This window comes from Saccopteryx bilineata, chromosome 1, assembly GCF_036850765.1.
Source record: "Saccopteryx bilineata isolate mSacBil1 chromosome 1, mSacBil1_pri_phased_curated, whole genome shotgun sequence".
Lineage (NCBI taxonomy): Eukaryota > Metazoa > Chordata > Mammalia > Chiroptera > Emballonuridae > Saccopteryx > Saccopteryx bilineata.
Window position 1 is genome coordinate 180,637,852 of NC_089490.1, and position 16,349 is coordinate 180,654,200.

Genomic DNA, 16,349 nt, shown 5'->3' on the forward strand with positions numbered 1-16,349 from the left:
AAATGCATTCCCAGAAAACATCAAAGCACTAAATGAATTTCATAGCTATAGAAAAAAATTTTAAGTAGGAAAATATATTTATATTAAACTTTATCATACTCAAATATAGTATGATTATACTGAATATTGACTTTATACATCATATAAAACTTTGCTGTCACTGAAATGTATTACTAAAGGTAGAATGACAGATGTGACAAAATCTGCTTGTGTGCCCTCAAAAAAATATATACATATATGTGTATATTAAATTAAATTAATATATATTAAATCATATATATTAAGTCACATATATATTAAATCATATATATATTTAAAGAGAAATGACACTTGATCTGCAAATTTAAATGTCTTCATTAAAAGTAGCCTTACATTAGTGGCAGAGTAATTCTTACTGAATTATAAATTTCCCTCCCATAAAATTCTGAAGCATCATTTCCTTCTATACATCTTTTTCCTTAAAACTTCTATAACTATGGTATCCAATACAGCAGCTACTAGCTCAAGTGGCCATTGAGCACTTAAAATATCATATTAAATAAGCTGTGCTATAGTATAAAATACAGTATAAAAATTTTTCAAGACAGTATGAAAAAATAAATTTTATATTAACCACATGTTACAGTGATAGCATCTTCAATGTACTGGTGAAATCATTTCATCTGTTTCTTTTTACCTTTTTAATATGGCTACTAGGAATTTTTTTTGTGTGTGTGTATTTTTCTGAAGCTGGAAACAGGGAGGCAGTCAGACTCCCGCATGCGCCCGACCGGGATTCACCCGGCTGCCCACCAGGGGGCGATTCTCTGCCCATCCGGGGCGTCGCTCTGTCGTGATCAGAGCCACTCTAGCGCCTGGGGCAGAGGCCAAGGAGCCATCCCCAGCGCCCGGGCCATCTTTGCTCCAATGGAGCCTCGGCTGCGGGAGGGGAAGAGAGAGACAGAGAGGAAGGAGAGGGGGAGGGGTGGAGAAGCAGATGAGCGCTTCTCCTGTGTGCCCTGGCCGGGAATCGAACCCGGGACTTCCGCACGCCAGGCCGACGCTCTACCATTGAGCCAACCGGCCAGGGCCAGGAAATTTTTAATGTTCTATGCATGTCCAATCTACATTTTCACTGGACAGTACTGCTGTAGAATTTTGTTTCTGGTACCCATGAAATTTTTGCTGGGACAGATGGAAATGAAGGAAATTGGAGTGCTTAGAAATTAAGGGACAGCATGGAGGGACCTGGAGAGCATTATACTAAGAGAAATAAGCCCATCAGAGAAAGACAGCTACCATATGATTTCACTCATATGTGGAATCTAATGAACAAAATGAACCTACAGCAAATAGGGACAGACTCATAGGCAGAGAGCAGGCTGACAGCTATGGGGTGGGGGAAGCAAGGGTGAAGGAATTGAGCAAAAAGAGAAACACTCATGGACGCAGACAATAGTGTAGTGATTGCGGGTGGGGAGGAGGGGAAGTGGAGGAGGGTGTAGGGTTAACTGGTGATGGAGGGGAACTTGAGTTGGTTTGGTGAACATATAATACAGTGTATAGACAATTTGTTGTAGAACTGTGCACCTGAAGGCTGTATAATTTTGTTAACCAGTGTCACTCCACTAAATTAAATTTTAAAAAAATAAAAGAAAATCTTGGGAGAAATAAAGAAAATAGGGATAATTATGCCTGTGCCTCAAGCTAAGCTCCCGTTAGGAAGCTGGTGGCTGAGATGTGGTGTGGCTGCGGTCCGCATGGGCAAAGCGAAGGCTGTGTCAGCAACCCGTGTTTCGGAAAGGAAATTTTAGACATACCACATAGCTAAGGAAAGCCGCTCAAATAAGAATTCCCCAGAACCTCCCTCACAGCAAAGTTACTGTGTGACAATAACAGAAATAGAAAAGCAGAGATCAGCAACCCTTAACTCCTCATATAAGGAAGGCAATAGGAGCAATACCCAGCCGTGGTGAAAGGACTCTTCCTACGGTAACAGCACAGTCCAATTTTATAAACAATTTCATGAAACTTTCAGAGCAAGAGTTTCTACCATTTTCTAGCAGGACAGGGACAGAAAGTAACTCTCTGCATCTGTGACTGCTAGTTGAAGACATAGAAAGACACTGATTTCTTTTTTAGCACACTGTCTATATTACTTTCTTTTAGTGAATGCAAAACTATTTGTAAGGACTTTTATTTAATCACTTGAAACTACAGTTGTCCCAAAACTATTATCTCTGAAGATTTTAAGATCCTTAACCATGACTTCTCCTACAATGATGCATACCAAGCACTTAACCCTTCAGAGTGAGAAGGAATTATTTTTTTCCCTAAGTGTTGTTGATCATCCTTGCACTAAGATTCTCTTCAGTGGAACCACAAGTTCATTACCATCCTTTCTATCAATACCTGCTCCCCTAGTCTTGGAGGGAAGATAACCTTCACTCCTCCCCACTGCCTTAGTTCTCAGATTTACCCAGGCAAGTCTCAAAAGGATGAGTGAGGCTGCCACCTGTGTCGGAATTCCCACTTCCCATCACTGACAGATCTGCACCTGCTAAGTTTACAGAGCTCCCGCCTTTGCGATTCCTTCTCAGATTAACAGAACCCAGAGACGCCCAGAAGAAGTTTGCAGAGACAGACTACCACCTCCTTTCTACTCCCTTCCCCATTCAGACTCACCCAGACCCATTGCTAATATTTGAGACTGTTGACAAACCAAACATGCAATGGTTTGATATAACAAACCAAACATGCGATTAAACTATTCACTTTTTAAAGAAAGCTTTCTCTTAAAAAAAAAAAGAAAAAGAAAAAAGATGGCATTATACTAAGGAACCATACTGTATTTGAAACATAATCCAAATTGCAAAAAATATTGACTAAGACATGACAACTATGGCATAATAGCAAAAGGCCTCTAAACGAGAGATTGGTTTTGTATCTCTCTCAAATGTTTCCAGGTAAGATAAAGTGTTTGAAAGCATTCTGCCTATTCTGAAGTCGATAGCAGGGACTCTCAACCCTAGCTGTGTTAAAGAGTCACAGCCAGCATGGCTCCTAAAAAGCATGGTTATGCAGATCCCAGTCCAGTCCACTTAAATTACAGCCTTGAAGGTAGGCTCATGTATCAGTGTAGTTTAAAATCTCCCCAGGTGATTCTATTGTATATTTAGGTGTGAGGATGATTGTACTGTTAAAGAGGTTTGGAATATTACCTGCCCACTGGGTACCTAGGGGTCCAGAGAGTTTCCAAAACTATTGCTGCACAAACCTCATCCCCAGAGAGTCTGATGTCATTGGCCTCGGGTACAGCTGGGAGATGGAGATTTTTACCAGCTGCCCAGGTCTTCCGATGCTCAGCCCAGCTTAAGAACCATTGGTTACAATCAGCTTATCTAAGGACTGCAGTCCTAAGAAGCATTTGAAGGCTCTCTCAAGTATTACTTTGTTCACTCAGCATCGAGTGGTAAAGTTTGAGGAAAGTCTAGAGAATATGAAAATTTTTTTCATTAACAAAAAGGAAAACTATACAACTCAACGGAAAAAAATACCCCAAGTTTCTAGATACTCTGGAGGAAATATTCTAACTGCAACTCCCTTGCCTTCAAATACCACCCCATTATTTCCTTGCCCTGTTGCTTCCAACAGAATCAAGGCTAGAGATTCCATGGACTTTGGTATTGTGTCTCTGTTCTATGGCCTCTACTATGGCATCATGGGGAGAGATTTTGCGGAGATCTGCTCAGATTACATGGCTTCTACGATAGGGGTAAGTGGCGCCTTTATTCTTTGTAACCACTTATGGTGCATGAAGAACTGGTCTCATCTCACACCATATTTGCTTCCATTTTCAGAAATCGGTAAATCTTTTTCGGTTCTCTCAGCTCAGTTGCTTCTTGGATTCTCCTTGCACCAAAAACTGTATTTGCTATTTAATTAGAAACTACATTTCTTATTGATAAAAAGTGGTTAGGACATAGGGCATTTTTAAAAAATAAAATGTACTAATTATTTGGAAGTAACCATATCTAGCATACTCTGATTACCAAAATTTAAAGGATTAGTAAAAATTCAACAATAACAAAATCCTTTATCTCTGCCTAATGCAAATAAACATCATATTTGTTGTACCTAAGACACTTTAGAATCAACAATGCCTCAGAGTAACACTCATCATAAAGATCAGTTATTGTTATAGAGCATTTGAAGAAACAGAAGATATAAAAAGTGTGGTAAATGTATTTTGATTGTATATTGTTCCCTGGAATTTAAAAAAATCCCTAATGGTTGGGTTTTTTTAACTTTCTTAAAATTAAACTCAGAATGGACATACTTTCTGGTTAGACGAATATTAGAAGCATTTATCCATGTCTGGTGCACACACGGCTCTGAAACACAGACCGAAGCCTCCAGCGATGGCCCCAGGGTTTCAGGACATCTGCAGCTCTGTCCCCTAGCAGCCTATTGGCATACAGGTAGATCTGAAATGGAAAACCCAGTGTGTGCAGCAAGAGTGAACTTCTGTTCTTTTCCCTCTCCCTTTACGGGGCAGGACTGCGTGGACGTCCGTCCACACCCCATCAGCCCTTTCTCATCCCCACAGGCTCTATGTTGCCCTTTGCCTAGAGCCTGGAACCCAACTGCTGTGGTGAAATGCGGAAACAAGCATTTCCTCTGTCATGTGTCATCTATCATGTCTCATCTTCCTCCTGAGGTTTAAGGTCAATGAAGGAACAAACATTTTCATTTCCAGTTCCTCCAACAAAACCCAGAAACCATACCCTTTAAAAACTCCCAGAGATTCTTGTGCCTATTTATGGACAAGAGAGGAAGAGCCATATGCCCTCTTCTGCAGTGGGCCAGGAAGAAGAGATTTAACTGACAAGACAACCAGGTCTTTAAGCATCAATTTTCTGGAGACTTCTCATCTGATCCCACCCATTCTTCATCATCTTCAACTACCAGATATATAACACACTGCCTTAAGCCATTGGCACAGCCAATGACTTGAATCGATGGTGTGTGTGTGTGTGTGTGTGTGTGTGTGTGTGTGTGTACTGTAATTACATGGGAATTTAAAATTATCATATATAGATGCCTGGGTCTACTGCAGAGCTATGAATCAAAATCTCCAGGAGAAAAATGGAAGGGTCCAGCTCTGGGTAAAAGCTTTCTGTGTGATTCTGAGCTATATGCCTGATAAAAACCGTTTCTCTTGAAGGATTCCTTAGTCAGAAGATTATATTGGAGATTATATTTAACAATGTACTTTGGGTCCATTTGGGGTTCAGTGATTTTTTACCTGGAAACCCTATCCCTCCTGTAGTATTGTTTCTATGAAAAAAAACAGTGTTTCAAGTCCTAAACCAACAAAGAAGCAGTGAAGACTCCCAAAGCCTGGTGGTGTCTTCCCTGGGTTCAGCAAATGGCCTGCGTTCTCCCTTCATATGCTCTGGGCATTTCCCCCAACAGTTCTACAGCGTCGGCGGGATGCCCACCAGGAGCTTGTCAGACAGTATCTGTGCCGTCTGTGGACAGAAGATCGTTGTGGAGCTCGATGAAGAAGGGCTCATTGAAAACACCTACCAGCTTTCCTGCAATCATGTGTATCCTTTTCATGGGACGCCCTTTGGTCTTTATAAAGCAATATTGGAGGGCAAAGATCAAATCCTCTTTGTTGGGCGTGGCAGGTGGCAAGTCAGGGAAGCCAGTCTCATCGCCTTCCCTCCTTCCACCCCCATCTCCTCTCTCTTGCTTAGTTCCCAGGCCTGTATCCTCCTGCCCATCTTCCTTTTTGAGACTTTCTGATCACCCCTGTGAATTATGAACTGCTAATTTAAGGCTAACTTCCTCCTTTAAAAAGTCATTTTCTTTCTGAAAAATAAATCTTAATGCCACAGGGGCAGGTGCTGCAGCCCCCATCTAGGATGCTGGCTGGGAAAGCTGGCACCATACGTGCAAGAGGGACCAAGAGGGACCAGGGAGAGAAGGGAGTTAGGGGCGAGAAAAGGAATCATGTTTTGGGTGCAGGGAGGAGCTCAGGAGTACCCTGGTGGAGCCCCGTGTTTGAGTCTCATAGGACCAAGAACAACAAAGTGTGTTTTGCCTAGAAATAATCCCAGGAACTTGTTTGTGTCATCAGTGGTAATGGCGAGCAGGCAAGTATCCCTTTGGTCTTGAAAAGAGAGTAGTGCCACCTGACCAGGCGGTGGCATGGTGAATAGAACATCGGACTGAGACATGGAGGACCCAGGTTCGAAAGCCTGAGGTCGCTGGCTTGAGCCCAAGGTCACTGGCTTGAGCAAGGGGTCACTCACTCTGCTGTAGCCCCCCCCCCCACATCAAGGCGCATGAGAAAGCAGTCAATGAACAAGCAATCAACGATGCCACAATCAAGAATTGATGTTTCTCATCTCCCTTCCTTCCTGTCTGTCTGTCCCTATCTGTCCCTCTCTCTGATTCTCTCCGTCAAAAAAAAAAAAAAAAAAAGAGGATAGTACCAGACAGCAGGACACCCTAAATTACATAAGGAGGGACCAAAATGTGAATACCTAGTTCTTAGACCATTGAGGCTTCACTGCCTCTGAGTTCTGCCCCAAATAGCCATTGGCTGACTAAAGAATCTCTAGGTATGAGGGCCCAGGCAAGCCCGGGCCTGGAAACCAACATTCTTTGGGGACACCAGTAACCCTTGAGGAAAACCTCAGTGGGTGGATCAAGAGCCCCGAGCAAGGCCGCCTGTGCTGCCTGTGAATGTGTCACTCTGGATACCAAAGCTATGCCTGGGCTGGCCAGCGATCAGTCCTTCCATTCTTGTCTAAATACATAACCCTTTCTTGTATAGTGTAATATCAGTTTTATAATATATACACTCAGTTCAAAGCACTGGCATCATGAGGCAGTTAAAGCGTCTGTCTCTGGCCTCCAAGGCCCACCTTCCTCAGTCAGGAATACTCTAGATGTGCAGCGCCTGTGACTCAATTCTGTGTAATCCAGACAGTGTCCACTTGCTCAATCCAAAGAGTAAAAACACTGGATCAAAGGCATTTGAAATGTAACAGGAACCTTTACCCCAACAGTTAAGCCTTCACCTGTTGAGGTAAGAAACAAAGATATCCCATGTGGAATTCTATGGTGGTTTTTCAGTGATACCTTCCCCCAAAACTATCATTCTTAATAGAATTTTTCCAAGTCCGGCCCAAGTTTTAAATATAATTTCCTTTTCAAATGTTGGAACAGAGCCCCTGCCACCTTTTGCCAGTGGAAATGTTTTCTTTCTCCACGTGTACAAGCCCATAGGGATTGTCGTATGTGCGTGCATATGTAATCCAAAATGTAGTTATCTTTAAATTTGCTTTGCAGGGAGTATTATTAATGGCCCGTTTTAGCATGAGTCATATTAGCAAGAAGCAGGCAAACCTGAGCCATATTCACAAGGCAGGGATAGAGATCTGGGTCTTGCTCTGTAGGAACTCAGCACGGAGATCCTGAAGATGAGAGAGAATACTAACGAGGAGGTGGGAGCGCTTTGAACTGAGTGTATAACGAGAAGTTCAACACTGGCTCTAAGACCCTGAATGTCATACCGACCTGGAAGGCAGGGCTGCACGCCAGCCCTTATGAATGAAGGGCCAAATGGGTTTTGGTCCAAAATCTTTGTCATACTACACTGCTTTATGTTAACTCAAGCATATTGCAAAAGGGACCCCAATTTCAAGAACATAAAATAGTGGAACTCTTAGTTGCACACAGATCTAATACTGAGGACTTATTCACGTGGCCTCAACTTGTCTACACCCCCACAGCCCTCCACTTGCTGAGGAGGGTCTTCTTCATCTTTGCTGTTCACATGGGCGTGTAGCAGGCCAGTCAGAAAACCATGAGACCTTTATCCAGAAAGCCACATTGGGATCAATGACTGTAGAAATAAATAAATCAACAGAATGGTTCCCGTTATCATTCATCATTTTGCCCAAATCTATAAGGTTGGGATACCTGGGAAAATATATTTGAAAAGTGAACTGGCCTTGAGTGATTCATTCAAATATTCACTCACTACATGGGCACTCAGGCACCGCCTAAGGTGCTGGGGACAGAGACGAGTGAGAAGAAGCACATGGTCCAGGAGAGACACGGAAGCCAGCAAAGCCATGACACAGTGTGGCACATGCTCTCATAAGTCTCCGCTGCTATCGGAAACCTCAAGTGCACTCTCAGCTTTGGAGGCAAAGGGTCATACTTTCTAGATAAGGGATGTACGCAAATAAATTTGTCAATGCCTAGGTTTATATTCTATTAACACCAACTGGCTTCTTATCGGTCATTTTAAAAGTTGAGAGAAAACATAAGAAGCTAATAGAAACATTTGTAAGTTTGTGACCACAAATAATTTAAATTTGTCTAAGTGCCTAAGACAAATCTGATTACATAGTAGATAGTGAGTAATGCACAAAAGTCGAAATGCTACGGTAAATGCAGGAGAAACACACACTAAGCAAGGCCAGGAAATAAATGGTATATTTACATAAGATATTACTGTAAAAAAAAAAAAGGTATTTACAGGTTCTTTATCGAATTTAATTCTTGTGAGAATCAAGTGAGACTGAGAAGCTTGGTAAACTCCTCAGGGCCATAAAGCTATTGCAGCTTTGACTTCAAGCTCACAGTCCTTGGGGGGTCCACTGTCCTCCCAAATCTCCCTAATAAAGTGACATGCACAATCAAGTCATTACTGACAGCCATTTCCTCACCCTGCACCACTCCACCCTGCAGATGGGACCATTACCATCATGTCCTCAGGAAGCAAACCCTGCCTTTCCTACCTAGACGCTTCCCTAACAAGATGCATCAAGCTTTCATGAATTCTGCATCCGAGGTTGGTGTATTGTTGGTAAAAAGCAGACGTGCCCTTACTGCAAAGAGAAGGTTGATTTGAAGAGGATGATCAGTAACCCGTATCCTTTAAAAAAATGTTACAAAATATTATCTTCAATGTTTCTAATGACACATTCTTCTGCCTAAACTTTCATTATCTGTAATGCAATTACAGCAGAAAATTTTCTGTTTTCCCTGACCACCTATTTGATCCAAACAACTTGCTGGCCTCTTTTCTCCCCTGTGCCTGTTATTCTTCTGGTTAGGAACTTAAGTGTCAAAAAAAGATACAGTCTACTCTTTATATTCTATACGTTCCACTGTAAGGGCTTAGTGGAAATGTGATGGGACGTTGCAAACATAAGTAAATATGTCAATAGACTAAGATAGATGATAGATAGATAGATAGATAGATAGATAGATAGATAGATAGATAGATAGATAGATAGATAGATACGTAAGTAGATGAGATTGTTAGGTGAGCAGATCAATAAATAGCTTGGTGTTAAAATTTTAAAAGCCCCAAATGTGAACTAGAGTATTTCCCGATTTTAGCTTTTTGAATTCCTTGCCATGCCCTCATCTTTTCTTAATATTGAAAGGAAATGAAGGTCTACAGGCTGGGTCAGGTTCTGGCAGCAAGTAGGATTTCTGTAGACCCCAGGATCCCCCTCTGAATACGCCCAAATCTCAAATCTCATTAGAACACAGGAAGGTAATGGTCCTATCTCAATCTGAGTACAAAGACCCACTGGCTCAAGACCTTAATACATATATCTCTTCTGGGGGTGGGGGGATAAATGGGATTAAAACATGTCCCCCTTTAAGCAGAAGGGCATTGAGTGGCTGGCATCAACCTGCCAGTACCCTCTCTTCTCACAAGAGACAGCTTCGCTCTACTTCCCGAGTATCAGTCTCCTAAATTGTTCTGTGCTGAAGGAGACACCTCCCAGTCTCTGCTCTCCAACCCTAAAGGTACAGTTCTAACAATGACTGTTGACAGCAGGCCCCTGCCCCCATCTCTGAGGTTTACAAGTCAGAGAAAGACTTTCGAGTAGGGTAACAGCGTGGATAGGTCTCTGCGCTGTAGTGACGGAGATCACCATCAGCAGCCACTGGCTCCACGCACAGGCCGGGCCTTTCTCAGTGAGTCCACGCCACTCACGCAGCCAAGGCTCAGGGGGCATGATGCTCCTTCCTCCTTCCTTTCCACCCACTCTCCCTGAACTTCCACTCTCATATGAGGACACTGAGCTCAGGAGCGTCTTGGTGGCTAACTTATAAAACCACAGTGCATACATCTGTTATAAAACTGGTCATAATGTGATCACAAATGTCACCTTAAATGACATTTAACAAAGAACAATTTGCTCTGCCCATCTGGGGCCTTTGTTCCATTGCAACCTGAGCCATTTCTTAGCACCTGAGGCAGAGGCCATGGAGCTATCCTCAGCACCCAGGGCCAACCAGCTCCAATTGAGCCCTGGCTTCAGTAGAAGAGGAGAAGAGAAGGTGGGTGCTGTAGAAGCAGATGGGCACTTCTCCTGTGTGCCCTGACCAGGAACCAAACCCAGCACATCCACACGCCGGGTCAATGCTCTACCACTGAGCCAACCAGCCAGGGCTCTTTATATTGTCTTGAGAGAATAAATTTTTGGATATAACACGTGCTCTTTTTATTGAGACTCAATAGAAGAAAAACATGCCTTTGTGCAGGTAACATTGCTATCAGAGGTACTATGTATTAAGTCCCCCGTAGCACAATTTATGAAAGATACCAGGACAAGGTATATCTTACCTGTGAACATGTTTCTCTTTTTACTGTACAATGATTTTCCTCTGATGAGCTGGCTACAGGAAAGCCCAGAGCTGTTTTGCTCCATTACAGAACCTTCCATCCTCCTTGGCTTCCCAGTGTAATCATCCCCCTCTTCCTCTCTTCTAGTATAGGACCCTTGCCTTTTATTCTTGTTTTATAGTTTGAGATTTCAGTGTAAGCTTTGATTTTTAGAAATAGGTGTAGTATAAATACCTTTGGTAACCAAATGCAATAAAAATCATGTAAGGTACTTTTAAATGAGCACTTAGAATTAACAAGAAAGGAAATGCCCGCTCATAACATTACTCATCATATTTGCAAATGACATCTGTAAGTATTTCTGCTACACGGCCATATATAGATCAACCTCCTTAACTGAGATTTAGCTGGGAGCGCACACACATTCTGTATGGAAAAATCCTGGATTGGCTTCGTTATCTGGTGGCCTGGCAACCCATGGTGATAGGAATAGTTCAAGGCATTAACTACTCACTAGGGCTAGAATGATACAGCAGACTTACACCAGAAGCGATGTATTGCATGTGGAAATATTTTCAAATCTTTGTTCCTACATTTACTATTGATATTCTGGGTTTTTTTTAATTTTTGAGATGATTCCAAGAGTTTATAGAACTGAATAAAATTTGGTGGTCTACATAACGCAATATGTCTATGTGGAAAAAATTTAAAGAACTAAACAACAGAATAAGCAAATAAAGTGTGCTTTGCATCTTTTCCATTACAATTGTTTCCTTTTCTTTTTTATAGAGGAAGGGAGGAATGGAGAGAGAGAGAGAGAGAAGCATCAACTTGTTGTTCCACGTAGTTGTGCATCAATTGATTGCTTCTCATATGTGCCTTGACTAGGAATCAAACCAATGACCCTGGGCTCAAGCTGGCAACCTTGGCAACCCTTGGCTACTTTGGGCTCAAGCAGACTAACCTGGGTCTCAAATTGGAAACTTCAGCAGTTCTGGGTTGAGGCTCTACCATTACACCATCACTGGTCAGGCACATTGTGATTGTTTTCTGAGTCACACATGCAACCCATTTATTACAAACCCTCATGGACGTCCCGCCTCAAATTTGACTGATAACAATCTCATCTGTAAGGTGTTCTGGAGGTTTGCAAAGTACTTCCTTTTTTTTTTTTATTTCTTCATTTGAGAGGGGGTTGGGGAGGAGTGGGCCAGGGACAGGAAGCATCAACTCCCATATGTGCCTTGACCAGGCAAACCCAGGGTTTTGAACCAGTGACCTCAGCATTCCAGATCGATGCTTTATCCACTGTGCCAGCACAGGTCAGGTGCAAAGTACTCCTTACATAGAATATTTAATGGTAACCAATACCTAATGATCAGTTCAGCATATTCAAACAAGTTGGCAGAGCCTGACCAGATGGTGGCACAGTGGATAGAGTGTCGGACTTGGACACAGAAGACCCAGATTTGAAACCCCGAGGTAACTGGCTTGAGCACAGGCTCATCTGGTTTGAGCAAGGCTCACCAGCTTGAGCCCAGGGTCGCTGGCTTGAGCAAGGGGTCACTTGGTCTCCTGTAGCCCCCTGGCCAAGGCACATATGAGAAAGCAATCAATGAACCACTAAGGTGTTGCTTAGAATTGATGCTTCTCATCTCTCTCCCTTCCTGTCTGTCCCTACCTGTCCCTCTCTCTGTCTCTCTCTGTCACACACACACACAAAAAGAAGTTGGAAGAATTGTTAAGTAATCTGTGGTTTAAGGATATGGTCCTTTCCACTCATTGTGCTTGTGACCACATGGCCACTTTGGCACCACAAGGCCCTTCCATAGACACAGGATTACTCCTGAAACCTCTAGCACTAGGTGCTGGCCACTTGATGGTCCAGAGCCATGCTGGGTGTCCTGGGCCTGCGAAAGGCACTCTGCCATCCCATGGCTGCACTGAAGGGGAGAGAATCACTCTCTTCTTTCGGGCCACTCTACACATGTGTGTGCGCACACACACACACACACACACATGCACGCACACTCTAGTGCCATTCTCTGCATTTATTTTCTTCATAGAGCTTATCAATACCTGCAATCATATTAAGGCTTTGTGCATTGTCTCTCCCTCCATAAAGGCAGGGAATTTCATCTGTCCCTTTCCTCAGTGTATCTCCAGCACTTGGCACAGTGCCTGCTACATACCAGGTACTCAATAAATATTTGTTAAAAAAATAAAATAACCCTTTTGCAGGAGAGAACAAAATTAGCAAAATAGGAAAGACCATTCAGAAAGACTTAACCCACAATGATATGTCAGACTCCCAAAATTAATTTATTTTAAATTACTGGCTGTTCGCTAAACAGCCAGTAGTGTATACAGAACACCAGACATCTACTCTGCAATATTTAAAGATATCACACTCGTATGAAGTAGAAAAAAAAAAGTAAAAAATATTGGCAATGTACTTAACGATGCTATTTAATGTTCCATCATAGTTTTAACAAAGAAAATCAGACTAAGGTTTCTACCTGTTGGTAATTTTCCATCTTGAAACTGACCAATGCTTTAGTGTTATGATTGGTTCACCATCCAGATTACCAGAACATTTAACTCCGCCTTATTTCTCTACTCAGCAAACATTTCAACAAGTCAATACTTATTACATACCAGGCATGTGCCAAGAGTTAAGGAGATAATAAAACAAGATTCTTGATCATACACACTATTGCTGAATAACAGAGCTCACAGTTGGATAAACACTAAAAATTAGTTTTTCTTCTGGAAAGGAAGGAGACTTTAAATTGACCTCTGACGTACTTGCTGGTTATCTTCAGTGGACAGCTGAACAAGGGTAGTCTTTGGAATCCTTAGGAACCCTGGGCAAGTAAGCCAGTATACATTTGCTTGGAGTTCTGAGTGACCATCAGAATTCAGAAATATGTTAAATAATAACAGCTAAACAATCTCAGGAAAAAAATTAAGATGCTATTTTCTTAATGCAGTTTAGGTATTTAAAATTGAATCCCAACTTTGTGAATACACACACACACACACACACACACACACAGAGTTCTCACTACACTAGATAGTTATCAGCGGTTATCCAAAGGATATTAGAAAAGAGCTCTTATTTTCTTTTATATAACCTTATCTCTTCTCCAAAATTTCTACAGGGAACATGTTTAACATTTGCAATGAGAAAAAGAAAGATTACTTTTAAAATAGTACTTTGAATCTATCAATTAACTATGAAGCTATTTTTATTGCTGTGTGAGTTATTGAAATTCAATCCAACAGGTCAAGCAAGTTCATGTTAAATGTGTCTGGTTCTCATGATAATGATCACTGTGTTTAATGTAGGAAATAGAGAAGTAAAGTAAAAAGTCCATTATTGGCATCTCCTCAGGTTTCCATTTTTCTTAGGCTGGCTACTATGTATTTCCTCAATAACACTCTCCCAGGAGTTTGTTTGGGAGACAAGAAACATTATGTAAGTGTCCCAAGGACTAAAGCCTGTTATGCATTTAATGAACATGTTTCCTTGGTGTACTTTTATGCGAACAATGGGATCCCTTATATCCCATAACAGAAAACTATCTATTTGCAAATCATAATATATAAGGAGACAAATTACATTTTAGAAAATAATAAGAGCTGACAACAATCACAGGTGCCCCTGGCATCCCATGCCAGCACCCACAGTTCCCTTTCTCATAGACTTGGTCTTCTTGCCCTCCACACCCTCCAGACAGAATGGTAACCAAGGAGCATGTGCCCCGTGGTTTAGTTACATTGCTGGACATTAATATCTAGATAATACCCTACGATCTTGATAGTATTATCCGTATTTTAAGGACAGGAAACTATTTTAGGTCAGGTTAAGTAATTTTCCATAAGACACATATCTATTAACCCAGGTCTTTCTGACTCCAGAGCCCAACTAACTACACAGACCCAGTTCTGACTAAGCACTGAGCAGGGTCAGAGGAAGTTCACTTGCTTTTTCACATGTGGTTTCCAGCGTAAGAAGTCACGCCAAATCAGTCAATAGCATTCATTGCATTAAATGTAATGTATTATTAAATCTAGACAATAAAAATTAACATATGGAAGTCATATCCATCTTTTACATTGTTGTGTATCAAATATTTTTTAGTCATTATGAGGAACCTCTAGGCTTATATGTGTTTAAAAATGTATTTAGCTCACAGGTACTAGTATAAATTTTCAGAAGAAAAGTAAAAAGGAAAGCCTTTTTAGAATCAGAAGATGTCTCAAAGAAGAAGAAAGCACCCTGGCGCAGGGGAGGCAGACTGGAGGGCAGGGACTGGGAGCCGGGAACGAGATACGAACGAGAACTTCACAGACAGCTCAAGACTGGAGGAAGGTGAGTCGGGGATATGGAAGGCTTCTTTCCAATTCTTCTACACTGAGTACTTTGTTTACTTTATTAGTTTGATTTTCATTGAGAAACGTAATTTATTGTATCTTGTGTTATGTACCTCACTCAAGTAATTTATGGCTAGAGAAACTGATCAAACACCCAGACAGACAGACCCAATTCACATGAAAACACACCCGTTTTTAGGCATTTTGTATCCTGTCAAATTTGATGGGGACACACAACACTTTTGTCTAGGAAGAGGAAGATTGGGGCTCAGTGACCCAAACATTTTGCCTTTTTAATCTCAAGAGCAGCAGGATGGAGAGGAGACAGCTCAGCGGGATAGCAACCGCCCTCTACAGGCACGGAGTCTGCTAGCAGAGAGCGGACTACACATTCATTTGAAATCTTCTGGTCATCTGTGCTATTTTCTAATGAAGTAAACCATTTGCTACAGATAATTCAGATATCAGCAATGGACTTAGATCATGATTATCTCCTAGAATAAAGAAAAACCATTTTTCAAAAAATCCGGGCTCTGGCCTGACCTGTGGTGGCGCAGTGGATAAAGCATGGCCTTGGAACGTAGAAGTTGCCGGTTCAAATCCCTGGGTTTGCCTGGTCAAGGCACATACAGGAAGCAACTACTACAAGCAGATGCTTTCCACTTCTCCCCCCCCTTTCTCATTCACCCTCTATTTTTTCCTCTCTCTGTCCCTTCTCTCCAAAAATCAATAAATAAATTTTAAAAATCTAAAAAGAAAATTAATCTGGGTTCTAGGTTCAGCAGTAGAGTGTCAGCTTGGCGTGTGGATGTCCTGGATTAAATCCTCAGTCAGGGCACACAGGAGTAATGATTATCTGCCTCTCCCCCTCCCTCTCCCTTTCTCTCCCTTTTTCCCTCCTACAGCCTGTGGCTAACTGGTTCGAGCATGCCCTGGGGCTCTGATGATGTATTATTAAACCTAGATAATAAAAATGAACATACAGTATTAGTATCCATCTTTTACATTATTGTGTATCAAATATTTTGGAGATTATCAGTCTCAGGCACTGAAAATAGCTCGGTACTTGAGCATCATCTCCAGACTGGGTTCCTGGGTGGATCCCAATCAGGGTGAAAGCAGGAGTCTGCCTCACTATCTCTCCTCCCCTCAAAGAAAAAAATAATCTGGTAGAAGTTTTTATAAAACAAGACTCTAGAGTGACGTCATGGAAATGGCGCCGTGAGCAGCGCGTCCGACAGATCTTCCCAAAATCACAACAAATTTATCAACTAGAAACAGAAAAATTTATCCTCAGAGCATTCCGCAGTTC

At 41.8% G+C, this 16,349-nt stretch overlaps 1 protein-coding gene across 1 annotated transcript in view; it reads left to right on the plus strand.

Annotated features, from left to right (window-relative positions):
• Positions 1-11,280, plus strand: part of RNF175 (ring finger protein 175) — a 35,638-nt gene extending 24,358 nt beyond the window's left edge. The window contains exons 6-9 of the mRNA XM_066253451.1: positions 3,634-3,754; positions 5,458-5,591; positions 8,838-8,939; positions 11,065-11,280. Coding sequence (XP_066109548.1) covers positions 3,634-3,754; positions 5,458-5,591; positions 8,838-8,939; positions 11,065-11,185 — 478 coding nt within the window. The 3' untranslated portion in view covers positions 11,186-11,280. The remainder of the gene's footprint in view (positions 1-3,633; positions 3,755-5,457; positions 5,592-8,837; positions 8,940-11,064) is intronic.
• The last annotated feature ends 5,069 nt before the right edge of the window (positions 11,281-16,349 follow it).